This window comes from Strongylocentrotus purpuratus, unplaced genomic scaffold (genome assembly GCF_000002235.5).
Source record: "Strongylocentrotus purpuratus isolate Spur 01 unplaced genomic scaffold, Spur_5.0 spur5_scaffold_3, whole genome shotgun sequence".
NCBI classification, from domain to species: Eukaryota; Metazoa; Echinodermata; class Echinoidea; order Camarodonta; family Strongylocentrotidae; genus Strongylocentrotus; species Strongylocentrotus purpuratus.
In genome coordinates, this window is record NW_022145609.1 from 28,569,414 (window position 1) to 28,591,397 (window position 21,984).

Sequence of the window (21,984 nt, forward strand, 5' to 3'; positions counted from 1 at the left end):
AAACCGTATTACCCAGGAGGAAAGATTTTCCAGTAAAGATCTTCTAGCAAAAGATTTTTTTTTTTCATTTGGAATAAAACTGGATTGGTAGAGGTAATTTTTTTTCTCCAACCTAGTGCATCCCTTTTCAAAAGTCTGTTACTCAAAACCGTCAAACTTACGGTGATGAAAACATTGAATAATAAGAATCTATTTTCAAATAGTGTTTGAGGATGATGTGTTTAGTTCAATCATCGCATCTTCATCATGTTCTCAACATAAAGGCCCGAATTCACAAAGCAAGGTTTGAGCTCAGACCAAGGTTTGAGCTCAAACCTCCTTTTGTTTCGCCAAACCTCCCTTTGTTATTTACAAACCAGGTTTGTAAATAACAAAAGGAGGTTTGGCGAAACAAAAGGAGGTTTGAGGTCAAACCTTGGTCTGAGCTCAAACCTTGCTTTGTGAATTCGGGCCAAAGATTTCAGAATGTCGAGAGGTGTACAGCCTCCATGGGTCACGATAGGGTAGGTACAGGGCCATTTATACATAGAGTTTGGCCAATCCAGTTCGTCTTGGGCGTAATATAGCGAATAAAGCTTTGTTGGACAACAATAACACAAAAGAATATGCGCCATGTTTTGACATACTGAATCCAAGTTGTCCAAACTCTGTATATAGATGGCTCTGGTTGAGTGATTGTAACATTGCCCTCTGACGGTGAAATGGTGTAAGTGAATTTGGTGTAAGGGTTTGTTCACACATGCCGTGGCACAATGTGAACAAACCTGTAATCGTGATATCCTCATTCTAAAACGCCATGACCCGCTAGGCTGCTCATTTTCACTCGAAGTAGAGAATTATTGGTCGATTATAATATACGGGCCTACTAATACTATGCCAAGTATTTTGTTTATGCTGGGTGCCATTTTTTTAAAGTGAAATCCAAATCTAGTTAAAATTGACATAGGTATGGGTTATTTCAATTGGCTGAATCGGTATATGTCTCCGCGATGTTATGGCGGCAAACTTTCCATTTGTTCAAACGCAAAAGTGACTAAATTTCCAATTTAAAAAAAATGTGTGACTTGGGATGTTTTTGTATTGGTTTTTAGAGGGCCTACAGTAGTATACTCTCCATACTATATTGGGTAGTACCCCAAGGGTGAAGGCACACAGGAGAAAAAATGAAATTAGTGATATTTCGTACTACAAACGGGGGGCACTGTGTCGCAGTCCATTGTCCAAACTTTCATGATTTTGCTTCCCTGATCTTTTTGTTTTCATTCAAATGAACTTGTTAAAAATATTGGATTTCCCTTTAAGATCTTTTATTGTATTAAACCATTTGAATATTCTCACATGAACCGTTCTTTACCGTCTATTACAGCTAGTAACCAGTTAAAATATTATGATTAAGTACTGTACAACTGGCGTAGAGATTACCTCACTGAAGATTACTTAAATTTAGTAGAATTTCTTAGCTTTTCTGAATCAGTACTTCCTATATAATTATGATGGTTTAGTTTCTCTAATCGTTATTCAGAGAAGACGGTAAGTGGAAATATTCAGTACGATGATTAATCAGCTGTAAACTTATCGCATACTTTGCATTTTTGGAAAACATATTTAACATGTAGAAGAGAGACAGTTAACGATTGGTTGATTTGGGTTTAGTGCTTTCTGTTTTTGTTGTTCATTAATTTATTCTGATATACTTTGCTGTGAAATTAGTTGTTATATTCTTCTTATTTGTCCATACTGTAAGACTCGCTTAATCTCAACGCCGGAAACTAAGAAAATATTTCATCTCACTCAAATTTGTGTGTGAGCTTTACATCGATTTCCACCACCGGTCAGTCGGAGAGGACCTAAAGCCGTTGGTTTTCTGGTTGTTTACTAACAAGCATTTATTGCTTTCTTAGCTGTCAGGTAAAATAACCACCACCACCACTATATTTCTATAAAGTACTTATATATTACCATACATATATATACATATGTGTGTGTGTTTGATGTATTCATCTCGGTCCAAAATATTTAAGTGAGGTAGATTTTATCAATTTTTGTTTATATCACCTTGATTTAGAGTAATTCATTTGAATTCAGTCCACCTTTATTTTATATAGAAACAGAATATCCACCATTCTCATTCAGTGTAGCAGTACTAATATTAATGATGCAGTAATTTAGGTTTAATTCAGACAAAAGCTCTTGATTTGTAAACCCATTTTTAAGGTAAAGTAAATGTATTTAGTCATATTATTGCTTTACAATGTAAGCATTGAATTATTATTGTTCTTCTTCTTCTTCTTTTTTTTCTTCTTCTTCTTCTTCTTCTTCTTCTTCTTCTTCTTCTTCTTCTTCTTCTTCTTCTTCCGCTTCATCTTCTTCCTCTTTTTCTTCTTCTACTTCGTATTATTATTATTATTATCATAATCATAATCATTACATAATCATCATAATCATTTTCAATGAGTATGAGCAAGCTCACATGGTGAATGTTACGTGTACCACATGAATGTATATTTTGCAACAGACTTTATCTCAAATATAGATTATCTTTTCTCATTTCAACTTATATGGTTCATGGATTTATTTCTTCTAGACTGTAATGAAGATTAAAGATTTAAATATGTTTCCAGATATTTGTTTACCAGGGGCCAATTTTTATTTGGACTGCCTACCCCGATGCCGAGGTCGGGGGGGGGGGGGTTCCTAAAATTGTTAATATATTGCTGTAAACGACTTCTTGGCCTTAAAATGCAAAACAAAACTATACGGTGGATACGTCATTGGAGAAGATGTAAGTGGAAGTGTGAAGATTGATTAAAAAAAGTGGAGAATATATCACCTATTACTCATAACAAGCAGACAGAGACATTGATAGAAAGTGTGTGTGTGTGTGTGTATGTGAGAGAGAGAGAGAGAGAGATAGAGAGAGATTATAGGAGAATGATAAAGAGCGGGATCGAGACTGGAAGGAAACTTCATACGTTTGAAAAATACCATCTTTAAAAGGGTAAAACTCTTGTGATAAGAGCGGAACAATATTTTGAGCTATATTTCAACAAAATTCTTGGCATTGTAGATTACAAAGAAATATGCCAAAATATTTTCATAGAAATAACAGCATTGCTGCAAAAGACCGTGTACATACAGTTTGATGTGGCTCATAATAGCAATATTGATTGACGTTCATTACTTAAGCTTTCCTGCAAAACGATCTTCTAAAATTAGATGAAAGTAAAGTCTTCAACGATGCTAGGGTGCGATATTAATTTCATTTTTATAAATCATAGTCATATCACATGGCGTCATAATTGCATATATTCAACGGATACATTATTTTTGTTGAGTCATCACAAAATAACACAACATGAATATCGTACGAGGTGTCACAGTCTTTGTCATTAGAATAAATAATCTCAATTATATAGAATCCTTGCCGCGGTACTAATGCTTATCAGGATATTCTTGCTAAACTTGAAGTTAATCTGGTAGCAAAACAAATGAGAATGAAATGGAACCTATTGGACATAACTTTATTGTACAAAAGAGACATGTAATACATTTAAATAATGCTAATTGCAAATGTTCCGTCAGTCAACGATTTCCCAAGACATTTAGAGTAAGTTCCAGAAAGAAAGGCCAAATAAAAGCTCAACATTAATATATTTTCTTGAGTCATGACTTTGTGACTGTGCATAGCGCTAATACACATCTATGAGCTATAGCAATATTTACAATTAATTTGGTCTAGTTTACCCAGGATAGCCTCATCCCTACCTTGCTGCTTTTCTCGCGAGCCCTGCAATAATTATTATATGATCATACAGACAGGGGGATCTAGGGGGGGGGGTCGGCAGTTGAACTCACCCCCCCCCCCTTGGGCGGCCAAGTGAAGGAGAGAAAAAAAAGAGGGGAAAAAGAAAAAAATAACGGTGCGATTTTTGAAAAATCCTGGATCCGCCACCCCCTTGGCAAAAAGTTAGATCCGCCCTAGCTGACAGGTACCTAGTAGTACGTACACCCTGGTATAGAGAGGGACAAATGCGGGCAAAACACCTTGTCCAAGGATGTAATAACTAAATCATACACGTATATAAGGCGTTTAGGAATCCAAGACATATCTTCCTACTGGTTCTCATTTAACCCACCTGAGTCGAGTGAATCAATCGATGTACACTGTACGTACATGAATGTCGTTTTAAGGGATCGCTAGTGACGTGGCATATTGGACCCGGACTCCACTGATACTTTACTTGTGATCCAAAGTCCGGTGACATACTAGATTAAAGCACACCCCATGCACATAATGGTTCTATTAAGTATTAAATGTTATCCTCGCAGGGGTGCGAAAAATGAGAAATATTAACCATTTAATGTTTTAAGCCCCACTGTCCTACTTGTAGCTACTTGCTCCCTCTATATAGAAAACTTCCCCAATCCGTGCCTGTTGGTCCCCCATGATCCTCTTTTTCTTATGTTAGTTGAGAGCTGAGTTAATGAGATAGCAACCTGTCAGTGACCTCGCTGTGTGGTCTAATCCCTTCTGGCCCAGTAGTGTTGACGGTCTTTAATTCTTGTTCTTATTCCTGTTAGTTTGTCTACTTTGCTTTGCTTTAATCCTTCGATTAAAAAGAGTTACTTTGTGAAGTTAGTGGTAATAGAGAGTTTAAAGACAATTAAATTCCGTTTAGGAGACCAGCCTGTAGGTCCCGTGACCAATCTCGGGGAACAAAGGTTTGAAAGTGTTTTTGTGTTCCCTGATGAATACCGAACAATTTTGACTTGGGCTGCCCCCTTGAAAATCCCAGGCATTTTCGTGAGGGGTCAACAAAGGTCATACAGGGTAGAAATTCAAATATATTCCAATCTTGTCGATATGCATTTCAAACTACTCGTCTGGTCATGAGGATTGAAAAAATGTATAGTTTGCTATACCTCCGACCTTAAATGAGGGCGCTATGGTCAAAAACGTTGAAAGGTCAACACACTTTTGACTGGTGGTCAAATTCACCAACACGGTTAACCTTATCAAATTTCATATCAAATTACTCGTCTGGTCATAAGGATTACAAAAATGTATAGTTTGTTATACCTCTGACCTTAAGTGAGGGCGCTATGGTCAAAAAGGTCAATGCACTTTAGACTGGTGGTCAAATTTACCAACACAGTTAACATTGTCCGATTCTAATGATTTTAGTGTCTAATAATATGTTTTCTGACATAAAAAAATTCAACTAAGCAACTTTTAAAACCAAAAGTGGTTGCCATAACCTTGAAATTTCCCTCAAACCCATGGATAAGAAGTTATATGTTTGTCACCGAAACGGCAGCCATTTTGAATGTACATGGTCAAGATAAGTACTTTTAATTTTGAAAGTTGTATAGTTGAATTTGCCGTGTCAGAAAACATATTATAAGACACTAAAATCATTAGAATCGGACAATGTTAACTGTGTTGGTAAGTTTGACCACCAGTCTAGAGTGCATTGACCTTTTTGACCATAGCGCCCTAATTTAAGGTCGGAGGTATAACAAACTATACATTTTTTGAATCCTCATGACCAGACGAGTAATTTGATATGAAATTTGATAAGGTTCACTGTGTTGGTGAATTTGACCACCAGTCAAAAGTGTGTTGACCTTTCAACGTTTTTGACCATAGCGCCCTCATTTAAGGTCGGAGGTATAGCAAACTATACATTTTTTCAATCCTCATGACCAGACGAGTAATTTGATATGCATATCGACCCGATTGGAGTATATTTGAATTTCTACCCTGTATGACCTTTGTTGACCCCTCACGGAAATGCCTGGGATTTTCGAGGGGGCAGCCCAAGTCAAAATTGTTCGGTATTCATCAAGGAACACAAAAACACTTTCAAACCTTTGTTCCCCGAGATTGGTCACGGGACCTACAGGCTGGTCTCCTACTAGTTTTCAGTGAAATGTCATGCGGACTACAATCGTGTGAGGCAGGGCTGTAAAAACGAAATGGTAAACAAGCTGTCCCGCGATCATACGTCCCAGGGAATAGAAAGTTTAAACACACAATCGAATTCCGTTTTCAGTGAAATGTTATTCTGACTACAATCATGTGAGGCAGGCTAAAAGCGAAATGGTAAACAAGCTGTCACGTGATCATACATCCCCGGGGATGTATGGATGGTGTCAAGAAACTTTCACTTTGGGTGAACAAACTTTCTATGAAGTCAATGCCATGGTAAGGTAAGACCATAATGGACCCTACGCATCGTTTGTGACAAGCAATGAACCCTGTGTCAGATATATATCAAACATTTGTTATCTTCAATTGAGTTGTCATTGAGATAAGTGTATATTTGAGGAGTGGGGTTGTTCGAGGGTCATGGTCTGGTAAATGATAAGAGTATAATGTCATCTGACAGCAAGTAGGTAGTTCTTCAACATTATCAAGTTGATTGTGTTTTTATATTATTCCTGCTGGTATGGCGACAGGAAAGAAGAGGAATAACAACAGGGCCGACATTGTGACAATCTATACATCCCTTTTATATCTCCTGAAAACAATAATAGTTGGAGGATTTTTTATTATACAAAATAATACACAGCATTAGGACATTAGTAACAATTACCCACACGAGGTACACTAATTGCAACAGTCTAGTCGAGGGTTTTAGGACTGTTTTGAAGGTACCGAGTGTGAGTAATTTTACTAATGCCCGAACAGAATGTGTATTATTTCTTTTATAAGATGATCTTTTATTTGTTTTATAAAATGAAGTTATATAAAATGATTTTGATAATGACCGGTCATTACCATTGGATAATGACCAGTCATTATCCAAATTACGCGTTAGGCAAACTAAATGCCTGGTTACGTGTACCGTTTTCGACCAATCATTTGATTAGGATCCACGTCATCATCTTTCTGTATGAACATCATTAGTAACTGCCACACGCTTGCATATTTGATTACCGTAGGAGATCATGGATCTCATACAGATACTAAAACTATGAAAACAACTTTTATTGATATGCTCTTTAAACACAACAATCAATGAATCAATGATTCATGGAACAGGTAATGATAATATTCCCCCTCCCCCTACCCCTCTCCCCTTGAAAGTTGCAAAAAGATATGATAACGAAATTCATTTTCGTTGCATCTATAGACTTTAATCCATGCATATACCAATTTGGAATGGTGTCCGACCTTTAATCCTAATCCTAACCCTATACCAGTTTGAAATAGTGTCGGACCCTATAACCCTAACCAAGTTATAAAAATAATTCCGACTATATAGCAACAACCAAAACATGATAATGAAAAAATTACGAAAAAACGAGGTCATTGATTACACCCATAAGTTTAAAAGGAAGTGTCCTTCTCTTTCAGCGATAAATGTATACCTCCTGAAAACCAGAAAAACCACAATATCATGCATATCATCAGCGTTCAGTATTGAACCGAAACTAGTTTGAGTTCAGCATTATAGGTCACAAACTTTTCTCGATAGGACTACACACCAGCCAGCCAGGCAGGCAGGCAGGCAAGCATTCTTCTCTCGGTCCCATTGTCCCTCCTCTGCCTCACTGCTTCCACACATAAATTAGCAGCGCTCCGTTTACTGGGTAAGTTAACAATTCAATCAATGACGTATATTATATTGATTTTTCTGTTCGTTTCTATACGTGCGGGTACAGAACGTATCGAGATGAAAAGAGAGAGAGAGTTAGCTTTAAAATGGCGTCAACGTAGATATCAATTGCATGGTGACGCTACAGTATTTTCAATTCATTGCGAAGTGTCAACAATTTGCCCACTGATCCAGGTAACTGTTTTAAAATTTGATATATATGTTGTCATGTTTCACGTACTTGGACTTAGTTTCTTTAAAATATATAGTTCATGTAATTTCATGAAATTCCATGTGTTTATAGGCACCGGGTGATCACATCTTTATTGCTGGTATATCTTTGTTTATACATCATATACCCGGATATATACAATTCATGCATTTGCGAAATGACTATATGATAACGGCTAATTAGCAGATTCGCTCTCTAGAAAACTGTTATTTAGGTAAGCTGATCTGAATGCAGTATCAGTACGAGAATACACCCGACGGTGGCCTGTACTTATAGTGAAGAAGAAGAAGAAGAAGATATGCTTTTCTGCTCGGGCAGCATCTTATATGTTGCTAAATTAGTTCTCAATTCATTCTAATATTATGTTTATATGTTGCAGTGCGTATACTGTACTGTTCGACAATTCTCTTCGATATGTTTCAGTTCGATTCAGTTTATGTTCACGAGTATTGAACGAGGGGTTGGCATGAATATCAAAATAAAGAGAGATAAATTAAATAGTATGAATCAAAGGGCTTATATATATATATATATATATATATATATATATATATATATATATATATATATATATACCATATAGTAGATAAAGCGTTGTGTACATAATGATAATACAATATTGTTCTTCGTTGGTTTAAAGAGAAAGTTGAGTTCTGGGGAGAGGTGAAAAATAATTTGGGAGCGTAATATCTTTGTTATTATGCAGGTGTGGAAGAATATCAGACAACAACATGTTCCCTGAAAAGCATGGCTCTTCAAATGCTGTCATATTTGTAATATGAAGTAACACCTTTAAAATGAGGCCCGATTTTTATGCCACATGTTTGTGTAGTTCCATATACATCTTTCTGCGTACCGAGTATATTACTTGTTACTTTGCCAAGACTGGGCCAAATTTCTGATCATTTTGATGATTCCAGGGCATCATCAGCTGGTACGGAGAGGGCTGATTCAAGTTTAAAAAAAAAATATTTTAGACAACTTTCTTGACCACTGTAAAGTTTAATACAATGTTAAATATAATGGCAGGTAGATTATTTTGAACTTTAAATTTCCAAGTTGCATGTTTGAAATAGGAAACAAAAAACTATACCCTCTGCCCATGTAGTGGGCAATATTATTTTCTTTGCAAGTTGAAATATTTGCTTCGTCTGCTACAGTAAACCGTTATCATTGTAGAGGTTGAATGTTTCGTCATACAAGTCAAATAGTTACGTAACATGGACTCAAATAGAAGAATGTAATGAGTAACCTTCTCTCTCTCTCAAGAAAGAGAGATCCGATAAATGATAGGTAAGAATGAACAGGGGAAGATTATGAGAGGGAGAGACAACTGACAGACAGACAGACAGACAGAGAAAGGGGAGGAGAGAGAGAGAGAGAGAGAGAGAGAGAGAGAGAGAGAGATGGGACCCCGGGGGGGGGGGGGGCAGGGCTAGGTTCGACACAGTGACTTTCATTTTTTAGGTGTTCCTATTCAAGCGTTATTGTATGTAATCCTTTTGTTTGTAATCACCTCATTGGCAAACCGCCCTCCCTCCAAAAATAAATGAATAAATAGCGATGATAAGGAATAACATAAATACTGTCCTATTTCTGTAATGGAAAAACTCACAGTGATATTTCAAACTGTAATATTATAAACAAACAATAAAACAAGCACCATTCAATTACAGATGATAACTGTGTCTGGAACGCGCATACAAAATGTTGTTTTATAAATAAACTTAAATCCTGATCGAGATCAAATTTGAATGACCTCAATCATGTCGAGATTGCAGGGATGGGTGCAATGTTCTGATAATGAAATGATAAAATAAACAATAGCTATTTTTATTGTCTCTGAATACGTGACTGCCTGTAGATCGATGTTATGTACGTCTTTTGGGTGGATAAAGCATAGACATGATAAAGGATATTTAAACATGAAATTTTAGTTTATTTGTCCTATATTCAAAATCTCTTGTGGAACTTGTTAGTATCATACAGAATGTAAATTGCCATGCAGATACAGAAAAGGTGTATTTATCTCCAAAATCTGGAGTACAGAAGCGTTTTTTTATATTTTTCTACAAACCACATGAATATCCTATTCAAGAGCAAATGAAGAATAAGATATATTACCCTTTTACAGTGGTTGATTTACTCTGAGCTATGTTATGAAATAGCATATTTTGATAAACCCCCCCCCCCAAAAAAAAGAAGAAAACAAAACAAACATGTACATAATTTATATTCTTCTTCATGTGAGGTCATGTCATGTGTGCTGCTACAGCATACATTATATTTTCTGCTTCAAGCCAGGATATTACATCGTTTGATCCGTGTGAGCTTTTCACATAATTTATTATTTGTTTATATTTGACTACTTTTTCACTACCGTTGCTAGATAATTATTGATGATTTATGAATCGAATAAAATGATATATATGCGGCAACCTGCTAAGAAGCCCTCTGTTGATATTCTAGTTTCCATAGCAACAAGTTGTGGCGGGAAGGTGTTGCGTACATTATTGATCACTCCTGCGATGTGTGTGTATTGTAGCTAGTGCCTATTGTAGGCCTACAGACGGACGTGGAGATGAAGAAGATAATCCTCAAAACATTCATCCCGTTCTCAGTAGCAATTCCGAATCTACCTTTTGGTGGTTCTTGAGTTTCTATATGATCACCCTTCCATTGAAATTCCTAGAGCGCTCTTTTTTCCTTCGATTTTTAAGTCCAAACTGGATATTCTATCCTTGGCGATCTACAGATGGAAAGTTGGTACGATGCCATAGCTGACAGGTGGCATGTGTAATATACGTATTACCTTGTGGTCTGTTTACCTTCAAGGCACAGACCCTTTCCAGCCATAACATGCAAAGAATGGTCTGAACGGTGAGACTGTAGACTACACTCTATACAAAATAGCTGTTTATCTTATTTGACATTGCCAGACTTAACACAGTTAGGCTAGGCTCAAGGCTTCATGGAATATTATGAAGCATGAAATAGAGTACGAGGCTCCGAACCTGCAGATTAATAATAATCATAATAATAATAGGCATTTCTATAGCGCCGTCTATCTAGAAATTGTATTCCGAGGCGCATTGTTTAAAATTATTACCCCGGCTTTAGCCTAGCTGCCGTTACAGCGCTCCAGCATTTCAATTTCAAGAATTAATTCCTGCCAGGTACCCATTTACATCACCTGGGTTGAGTGTGGCAAATGTAGATCAATGTCAAAGGACATTAGTGCCGCGGCGGGACTCGAACCGCGGATCTTGTGATCTACAGTCCGGCGACGTATTCACTCGACCACCACACCTCTAATCTGTTGAGATAGTAATAGTAGGTGAGAAAAAATAACTTGCTCATTTGCGTTATAGTCTTTTATAATTTGTATTTTTTATTTCATTTTCTTCATAGATCACCATGGAACGGTTGGGTTTATTCGTGTTCGTCGCGCTGTCATTGATGTGTATTTCAACAGGTGAGTAGCTCTTTGTGACATCATCCTACTTCATGAAAGAGAGAGAGAGAGAGAGAGAGGGAGAGAGAGAGTGATTGATTGATTGATTGATTTTTATTCGACAAGCTTCCAACATACAACAATATACAATAATAACAGATCAAAAATAAGTCAGCTTGAACAGGATAACCCACGAAAGCTCGAGAGCTTATTTCCAGTGGGGGGGGGGGGGGGGGGGGGGGGGGGGGGGAAAGAGAGAGAGAGAGAGAGTGAGAGAGAAGAGAGAGGGGGAAGAAAAAATAGATTTTTTATAGTAAATCTTCTTCCCGCCCCCCCCCCCCCCCCCCCCCCCCCTTAACATGTGCAATATTCTATGTATAGAATTGTTTATTATGTTCTGGGAGTAGCATGTGTGGGGGCACATGCCTCCGGGCAACAGTGATGAACTTCACTTTTGTGCACCATGACCCACTTGCTGCTCCCATATCTCTTTGCATGTGTTTGTTCATTCTTATCATGTACCTGTCTCTTACCATATGCTGTATCGTTTTTGTGCTTTTTATGAATGTTCGAATAAATTATAATAACAATAAGAGAGAGAGAGAGAGAGAGAGAGAGAGAGAGAGAGAGAGAGAGAGAGAGAGAGAGAGAAGAGAGAGAGAGAGAGAGAGAGAGAGAGAGAGACAGACAGAGGGAGAAAGAGAGAGAGAGAGAGAGAGAGACAGGAAGAAAAACAGTTATTTTAGATTGGAGGAGGAGAAAGAGGTGGGGTAGGAATTAAAGAGGGTATGGGAGAGATGAGGAGTGGCAGTTAAGTCTCAATACGCTATGGTGAGGGAGAATGAGAGATGGGAAGAGAGAAGTCGTGGAATACAAAATGAAATGTAAAGAAATGGTTTGGAGATTTTAAAATTGTCAAAAGAAATGATAAATAATGTAAACGTGTATCGATCGTAAAAGAAGACGGCTGTTTTAAAAGATGAGATATTGTTTTCATTCTCGTATTGCCAGTGGAATGTAGCGACATGGACATTGGCCGAATGATACAATGGGTCGATGCTAAGGTAGGCTGGCTCATCAGTGCTCGCAAGTTCCAGAACTATGGATGCTACTGCAGTAAGAACGGTCCTACTGATGGAATCGTGCCGGTGGATCAGATTGATAAGTGAGTAATAAATAGTTACAGTCTGACTAAAGACTACAGAGTCAGTGCATGTAGGCTACTAGTATCACCTTGTCTGCTGGGGCGGATCTAGCTTTTTGCCAAGGGGGGGGGGGGGGGGTTGACCCAGTGGCGGATCAGGATTTTCCAAAAATCGCGCCGTCTTACTTTTTTTCCACTTGGTCGGGGGGGGGGGGGGGTGACCCCTTGATCCGCCCCTGATCTGCTTGCACTGACGTGGGTGAACATTATCATCTCCTCGTCTGTCATTGTTCGGATGATAATGATTATGATGATCATGATGAGAACAATGATGCAATTTTGGAAATTTACCGGGAGAGACCCATCAGAAAAAGCAATAATGGGTCCAATACTCTATAACCCTCCCCCCCCCCCCTCCTCCTTCTCCCCCTCCTCACATGTTTGCCATTCCCTGGGTGTGCCTAAGCGGTGTCTTTTGATTTGCCTGCTTGTGCCTAAGTGGGGTCTTTTGAAGTCAAAGCCCTGTAGATATTTAACCAACATCTACTTTTTTGAACCCCAGAATCATGGATCAAAGTCTAATCCATTGTTCAGTAACTGACCGATTAGTAAAGGGTGACTCGAAATATAGAACGACAATAATGCACAAAATTTACTCTGCACATTATAGGACGAATGCAATCTTTATTTTTGATTAGGTATGTAGACAACTAGCAAACATTAAATACGGCTAGGGATTTAGAGTTTACATATCATATATGAGTTATTATTGTACAATGAAACCTGTGTGTATTAAGACTGCCCAAAGGAGAGAAGAAAATGGCCGGTATGTACAGGTTTATTCAGTGCATGTTTTAAATGAGAAACGATTCAACGGAAACCAAAAATTGTTCTTGAGAGGCAGGAGGTCTTAAAATACATAATATGGTCGCTAAAACATGTTTGACTGGTATTGCAGACGGCATTGATGTGTCATCTCATATCTTTCTTTTTTCCCTAACATGTAGAAACTACGAAGCATTATCCTCTAGTCTATAGTCTAATATAATGAGAATTCTTACACACGTTTGTGTAATATTCCATACGTCCATTGGTTTTTCTTGCAGCCATTGTTTTTAATATTCAGCTTTTTAATTTTGTTAAGATTGTAGAGGTTCTAAAATCCATACAAAAGCTTTAATATCTTTCGAAATGCAATACTAACATGGAATACGTTTATAATATACATGTATACTAAATAACAACGTTTTACACGTTTCAAGGTCATGACCCCAATATTCCGTTCATTGTACTTTGATCTGATTTAACCGCTAACCAATAACTGAAACATAAAGATAAAGATGACATTAAGATAATAATGGGATGTTTACTCTGATGAGTATTTTTGATATTACGGGTGATGTTCAAACACGATCTACTGTCTATACTGATCATGTTAAAGGGATCCGGTAACTTTGTCTCAGATTCTGAAACAAAATTCTGGATTTAGCTCATGATGCAATTATAATTATAAACCTTTAGGTCAGTCAGGAACCCAATGACTTTTACAAGCCGATCGCCTGTCTGATTATGAAGATATTTATGATTGGAAATCGAATCCAAATTTTGCGTTTGCCAAACGGTTTTCACAACACTGCAGTCTATTGGGGAAACAAATATGGTAAAACCGGTCACTCAAAGATTTTTAATTTTTTTGGAGGCACTTCTTGATCATTTTGAAGCGCGATTTTTTTTGTAGGGCTTTAATATGACACCATATCACAGACACTGATAACATGTAGGGCCGTGCATCTCAGATTTAACATTGTTAAACGATACCTTTAAGCATGCTGTGTTGATTACAGAGGTTCGATAATGATACTCATGATATAATAATTGGGTCTCATTTACCCAGGCCCAGGGTAGCCACATCAGTATCCATATTACCGGTATACTAGCTGCTCTTTCTTCAAGCCCCGGGGAGTGTTTCACAAAGGCTTAGAACGACTTTAAGTTAGACTTAACTATGGCAGGCTGTTCATGCCACTAGTTTCTCTCACGGTTATTATGATCCTTAGATAATATTTTTTCCTTTAATAATGAAATATCAACAACAACAAAAATTCTGTAGATTTGTGACCACTATTTGTACGTCCCTTGATAGACCAATGCCAGTAAATGGTGAGAGCAAACAGTGGCATGAACGGCCTGACATAGTTAAGTCCAACTTCAAGTTGATCTTAGTCTTTGTGAAACACTCCCAGTATGTATAAGTACCCCAGCATATGCCAGGTATCCATTTACTCCTGTGTAGAGAGTTGTATAAGGTGGATTTAATGTCTTACCAAAGGAATTCAGTGCCGTGCTGGGCTTCGAACCCTCAACTCTCGGATTGGTAGACAATTAATGAACTACCGTACAACTACACCTCCACATCCTGAGATAACTATGGCAAAATAAAGCAAATGGAATAATTGTTTGCTTTAAACTTCAAATAGCCTATATATTATGTCCAATGATTCAGAATATCCGATCTAACACATTCTTAATTTGTTTTAATCGATGTACTTTGCCTATTTATCATTTTAACTAAGATAATAGGCCTATTATCTTATTAGCAGTCTTATTATAAAAAAAATCTTCTTGATACTCGCAGTGGAAAATTTCAAGCAAAAAGTAATCACTAAATGCGCTGAAACATAGATTTACATCTTTTGTGATTTTTTGTTTTTTTAAGGGTGTTTCTGAAACTCAATCCGTAATTTCTATCGAAACTCAACTTGTTGAGAAAGATATTTGAATCCGTTGGTGGTTATGTTTCACCTTTATTCTTCCTTCTCGGGACATATTGGGTTTTCTTTACTTCCTAGCTCTCAAACATTTGAACACAAGTGCGATGAACACAGATGTATACAACGGAAAGGCGAATATATCTGTTTCTAGTTCGATTCAATAACAGGAAGTCACTTGATTTATTTCTCTACCAAAGTTTGTTGACCTTGCCTGCAATGCGTGTACCTCTACAGAGGTCTCATGACCTGTATTGTATTCAAATTCAACCTTGCCATTGCGTTTATGATCATGAGCGCTCTACAATTTTACAAAATAACATTTCGCCATGACCTCAGTTTGCAAAAGCTATCCAATCCCAATCCACCTCGTCGTAAAATCGTAAATTCAGACGTTGATCTCAAATTCATTGTGATTTGCGAATTGTTATCCCCCCACCCTAAAACGTGATTTTTGTTTATTGAGTCCCAATTAACAACGTACATGATTTAACTGTAAATCTAAATCTGAATAGTATTATGATGGTTTTTGAAACATAATTTTAGACATCATTTCTTTATGTGATTTAAAGCATACTCAACGAATACGTGGGAATCTTTCATGAAAGCAGTATATTACAAGACTCTGAAAATTCTCTGACTGGGAGAAAAAAAAAGCATCAACATAAGTTGTTAAATTGCTGCCGGGGAGGCACAATGACGGGGGAACAGTTTTATTGAGCACTTACTATGTACTTATGGTATGACATCAGTATTGGGCTGACAGGAGAACAATGCCCCCCCCCCCCCTCCCCACCCCAACCCACCGACGGTTAAATTTCGTGTCTTCTCTCTCAAATATTTGTTATGGGTTAATGGTTGTCGTAATAAATATTATTCGGCACTGAAAATCGATTTGACTCACAAAATAACACAAACCATGTTATTAAAAAAACAGGAAATTCGCGACGTGGCCACATGAACTTCAAGGTCGTTGTGTATAACATCTATAATGCCTTTGGAAAGTTCGTTCGGTGTACAAAGGATGTGGAAACATAATACCCCATGGGCCCATGCGCAATTCCAAAAAGAGTGCCAGGCTCTTTCTATGTTTCATTTTTTGAGGCAACAGACATCATGATTATTAATCTGTGCAGTTTCCAAAGTATTCATTGTCCAATCTTATTTTCAAAAAAAAAAAAAATCATTAATCTTACAACACTATAACTTCTGCACAAGTAAGGGAATTTAAATTTGGCGGAATTCGAACAGGTTGCAGTACATACATGTATACCTTTTAAACTAATTAATTCAATGCACCCAGGAATGAATGAATCGTTATCAGGGGCAGACTCGAAATTAAATTCAGTCCAGACATTTTAGCCTGACCGATCTGATGTTCAGTTCAATTCAACTCAGTTTATTCAGTTCCAATAAAATATACAAGACAGAAATCAATCGTGAAAGAATAACAGTATAAATCCATCAAGAGTACAAAATAAGGTAAAATGATAAAACAATAAAGTGAAACATCAGATAACAACACAAGATAGAGCATTATTGGAATTGGGTGGCCATAATTTTATTCATAAGGGCTTTTTCTACTTCAAAACGATTTACCCTCAAAGACGACGGGAAAACTGTCCACATTTTCCAAGTCAGTCTCTGATACTGTCTTAATCTGTAGATGCGTCGTGGACTAGTGGATACGTCGTCGGACTGTGGATCACATGGTTCGCGCTCCGAGTCCCACCGTGTAACTAATGTCCTTTGGCCAGACATTAATCTACAACTGCCACTCTCCACCCAGGTGTTAAATGGGTAGGAAGGAATTCCTTGATTTCTGTGCACACCGAAATCGGTGGCCTAGCAAAGCCGGGGTAATATTTATAACTTGTATACCCAATGACCCAATCGTACGAAACATGACTTTTTATGTACTGTTAATACCTCTTCTCGTTGTAGATGCTGTATGAGACATAACCAGTGTTATGACGGACTTGTTCGTGAAGGTGTTTGTGCTGGTGATACCTTTGGTCAGAGTTATGGCTACAAGAAGATTACAGAGAATGGGGCAAAGACCATGACATGCAGTAAGTATAAACATCAATCATGCACTATATAGAACAAGTTTTGATTGAATGTTTGTTGTTGTTTTCGTTTTTTCCTTTCTCAAATGAAAATGTAGAAAGATATTAATACTGTACATGCAAGTTACAGGTATAGTAATAGGATTTTATGGCTATCAATATTATCTGCTTATATAATTTGGGTTTATTGATGTGCATAGACTCGATTTGACTTAGATATGCAACAGGTACAACAATGATACAGATATTATGATTCATTGATATAAAAGGTTAGGGGTGCTTATTATAAAAGTAGTCTTTTCAAGGGATCATCAACATACCAATGTTAGAACCCCTTGTTCAGAACAGTATCTCTATGTGGGCCAGACTGATATCATTTACATCGTAGAGGGGGTGATAACAAAATAACCATAGCAAGCTTGTCTCGACTTTTCATGACTCAAAGCACATAGAGCCTCATGAATCTATGACGCGAGCATGCAGTAATATGAAAGTTATGAAAGTTATTAAATTATCATCGAACTTTTTGGTTACCATGGTGGATGGTAATTTGGATTTTAAAAAGCCATGGTTATCATGGTTCTTTTTTATTAATGGGGTAGCTTCGGGAGGGCACAAGGGCTCAACACACAAGGAGCCTTGAGGGGGGGGGGGGGGGGGGGGGGGGGTGAGCTTTGGGGCTTCTGCATATGCATGCCACGAAACAAAAAATTGTGGAGGAGGGTGCTTGAAGAATTTGTTTAGGGCTTGAGTTCCCCCAACCCCTAGTAACTTTCGTTCATCTAACGTTCTTGTTATTTTGTTTAATTGATACAGCTTCTGATCCTCATACGGAGACGTGTAAATACGAGCTGTGTAAATGTGATGCTACGGTGGCACATTGCTTTGCTGATAATGAACCACATTATAATTCCAAGCATAAGGGTGTGGGTAAATCATCATGCCAGCATGCTGGAAAGTGAAAACCTATTCAACTATTATGCTGACTTGGCTTTAGGCCAAAAAAACACAAAACAACATGTTTAGCGTCCTGTTTTTTTGAAAACTAGGAAGGAGGGGGCCCTTTTTTTTCAAAATGGCCGCTCGGTACATTTTCCCTGACAGTCGGGCTATTTTTAAAGATGGCCGCCGACATTTTTTTTTTTTTTTTTTTTTTTAAATCAGAAATAGATCCATTTTAGCAGTGTTTTTCAGGTTTTTTTCTTAATTTTTTTTAAAAACAAAAATCAAAAATCAAAAATCAAAAAATTGGAGGCCCCCCCCCCTAAAATGAAGCGGGCGGGGACGCTAAACATGTATTTTTTTTATTGTCTTAAGAATCGTGGAGAAATTTGTATAGACCCAGAAAACATTGAATCAAATGTATCATACCAAATGTACTAAGCTGAATTCTACTCTTGTAACTTATATATACATGTCATTGTACATTGAAACTGCAAGGATGTAATTCTTTTCCCCCATGCACCTGAATGCAAATAATCTTTCTTTCAATGACCCGTTTATCCAGAATAGTTTGTTTGATTGTCCTTTATTAATATTTTCCTGTCGTTTCATGAAAATTTAAAACCCATAATAATAATAATAATATGTTAAAGTCCACTCCAAATTTTATTAAGTTAAACCGAAAATGGAAATTCTTTTTGCCCAATTAATCGTGTGCAAAACACTCATTGAATAAAAGGGTATTTTATGGCGTTTTTATTTTGTTCAATTCCAAGCTAGTTGTCCCATGCACTACCATAGTTACAGACCTCATCTTAAATTGTCGTATATAAATCATGATGACTGTATCAGACTGGTAACCCTTCTTGAGGTTTGAACAGGCAAAGTATCAAGTTAAATTATATTTTTGTATCAATTCGTGTTCACAATTCCATAATCCAATTCCGTTATACACTTGAATAAAATATGGAACATACCTTGTACAGAATGTGCCAACTATGCAACCAGCTTATTAGGGTTCATGAAATGTCTACTATACGTGAACTATGCATCTTAACATGTCATCCACTGTGTGTGCTTTACGTTCATATCAATTAATCAATTTAAATGAATATATGCAATCACAATTATGATACAGATTTCTGAAAATCAGAGGGAAAATGTATGTCAAAATCTCCTTACATTAATGTGAGGACATATTAATATTTTTCGGAGTCCGTGTTCTGATAGTGAATTAAATAAAAACTAAAATTGCCCGAAATATTTGTGATTCCCAATTATATAATCATGACGTCAAATTTTCATGAAGCTTAGTATTGAGATTAATTATTTTAATTGTTCTTCTGTAAATAGCATTATTTAATGAACTATCATATTTTTTATTATCATCTGACAAATTACTTTGTCCAATCTTAAGATTAAGATATGTATAATTATGTTTAATGAGGGATCCCATATACTGTAATGTACTTCATAATTAACTCCACTTTTATACATTTAATTAAATTTCACTCTTGAAGGAGTGATTTTTTTTTACAAACAAGTCCGATGACGGATTATTTGCTTGCGTTCAGAGCATTTTAATATATATGATTTATAAACTTCTAGAAATGTTGAAACCGAGATTTTTAAGTGCCTCTATGTAATTAAAATAACTGTGTCAAAAAGTAATAGTCATTACCGTACGATAGTGATGGAATGAGATCAAATTATATATAATATCAATTTAAAACAATTAAAGGGATAGAACATCAGAAGTAAATGAAAAAAATAAAATACATGAAATAACAAATCGATTAAAAAAGTGAATGTAAGATTTGAAAGAACAGGGTGTTAAAATGTTTTCTATTCATTTACGTCTAGATTTCGACGGAAAACGGAGAAAACAGGAAAGTTAATAATACATTGAAAATATAATATAATATATGGCTAATAAGTAGGCCTATAGGTACATAATATACCTTAAAATGCTGTGCCATAATAATACCGCTTAGCAATCAATGAATATATATTTTGAATATAATTGATTTTATATCTATAAATTTGAGGTTTTAATCGCAAAACATTTTAATCGTGAGTTTTGTTATTTTGTTATGTGTGTCAAACGTTCGCTTAAAGTTTCATTGTAAATGGCAGAAGTGTGTGCATACAGGAAGAAGGATAATAGAGGTGATTAAGAAGGAGAAAAGGGAGATGGAGAGAAAGCGAAAGAGTGGAACGACAGGAGAGAATGAGAGAGACTTGGAGAGAGACAGAGAGAGACACAGAGAGACAGAGAGAGACAGAGAGAGACAGAGAGTTACAGAAAGCAAGATAGACCAGGGACTTTAAAGGCTCACCTCCCTGGACAGACAAACAGAGAGAAGTAGAGAGAACAAATTAGAGAGAGCGAGAGAGGGGAAGAATGAATGAGGAAAAGGATGAAAAAGAGAGAGACAGACATACAGACTGACATAAAGTAAGAGAGAACGAGAGAGAGAGAGAGAGGCAACACGACAGACAGACAGAATGAAGGAGAGAGAGAGGGGGAGAGAGAGAGAGAGACAACACGACAGACAAACAGAAAAAGGAGAGAGAGAGAGAGAGAGAGAGAGAGAGAAAGAGAGAGGGAGATAGAATGTACTATGTGGCTGTTTGTGTGGGTGGACAGATGGAAGGATTGTAGAGGGGGGATACATAATTAATGATTCATAAATTTATAAGTCATCAGGAAGAGGCTAAAGAAAGGAATTAGGGGCCGGAAGGGTTACATGTCGGGGTTCTTAGAGATTTCAGAGAAATGGAGACAGGAAGGTCTTGAACGTAGTTTCGAATTGTTAAGTGCATAGTAAATGAAATATAGTATCTATTAAAAAAAAATACACAAAATTTCGTTAAATTAATAACTTCCAATCATGCCTATACGGTAGCACATTTTTGCCGCCTAAATATTAGGATATTCGGACATTCCGTTGCCCGAAATCAAATGGGTTTTAGCCAGCAATGTCACTTATTATGGTAAAGTTGTATTTCGTCATCAAATTTCACTAGATAAGGGTCTCATAAATTTGGGCCCCTCACTGCCACATCAGAAGAAATTCAGTTACCTTGCAGCCCGAATAAGAGGATATTCATGCATCCTGCTACCCCAAACCATCCTATTTCTAAATTCTACGAGCGAGCAAAAACAGACAGTGCAATATATTTCAAATGTCATTTCCTCCTCAACGTACACTAGAAATGATACAGAAATGATATATTCGAGTACAATGTTCAGGTGCCTCGATGCCCAAATATAAAATGGCGGTTTCTCGAATATTGGAACTTTAAAAAATCTTCGGGAGGGGGGGGGGGGGGGGGGGGCTGCAGCACCACCAGCCCACCACACTCCCTCCTGTTACGCCTCTGTCAATTTACTTCACCTGAGTGGAGAGGGCTGAGAGGGTAGATTAATGTCATGCCACATTTTTCCATTAAAATCAACTTTAAAATTGCACCTTTGTATTATCCCAATTGAACTTCACTTTTCTTCGGCTTTGATAGCTATTTTAGAATAACATTTTTTTCCCGTAATCGTTAGCATTATATCGCACATTATTGTATATCAATGTTATATAGAAAGCTGGTGAGTACTTAAAGGCCCACTGCACTACTTGTAGCTACTTGCGCCCTCTATATAACAACCAATGCCTAATCGGTGACCATTGGTCCCCCATGATCCTCTTTTTCTTATGTTAACTGAGAGCTGAGTTGATGAGATAACCACCTGTCCAGTGACCTTGCAGAGCGCTC

At 37.1% G+C, this 21,984-nt stretch overlaps 1 protein-coding gene across 1 annotated transcript; it reads left to right on the forward strand.

The window, feature by feature from the left end:
• Positions 1-7,689: 7,689 nt before the first annotated feature.
• Positions 7,690-18,278, forward strand: LOC115928854 (phospholipase A2 AP-PLA2-II-like). The gene is made up of 5 exons (XM_030996851.1): positions 7,690-7,799; positions 11,248-11,311; positions 12,302-12,455; positions 17,147-17,274; positions 18,088-18,278. The coding sequence occupies exons 2-5, from the start codon at positions 11,254-11,256 to the stop codon at positions 18,231-18,233; spliced, it is 486 nt and encodes a 161-aa protein (XP_030852711.1). The 5' UTR covers positions 7,690-7,799; positions 11,248-11,253; the 3' UTR covers positions 18,234-18,278.
• The last annotated feature ends 3,706 nt before the right edge of the window (positions 18,279-21,984 follow it).

Bases quoted from the DNA above. Each gene is read 5' to 3' on its own strand.
- LOC115928854 (XM_030996851.1), top strand. From the start codon at position 11,254: ATGGAACGGTTGGGTTTATTCGTGTTCGTCGCGCTGTCATTGATGTGT. The intron at 11,312-12,301 runs GTGAGTAGCTCT...TCGTATTGCCAG, and splicing joins ATTGATGTGTATTTCAACAG to TGGAATGTAGCGACATGGAC. The intron at 12,456-17,146 runs GTGAGTAATAAA...TTCTCGTTGTAG, and splicing joins CCGGTGGATCAGATTGATAA to ATGCTGTATGAGACATAACC.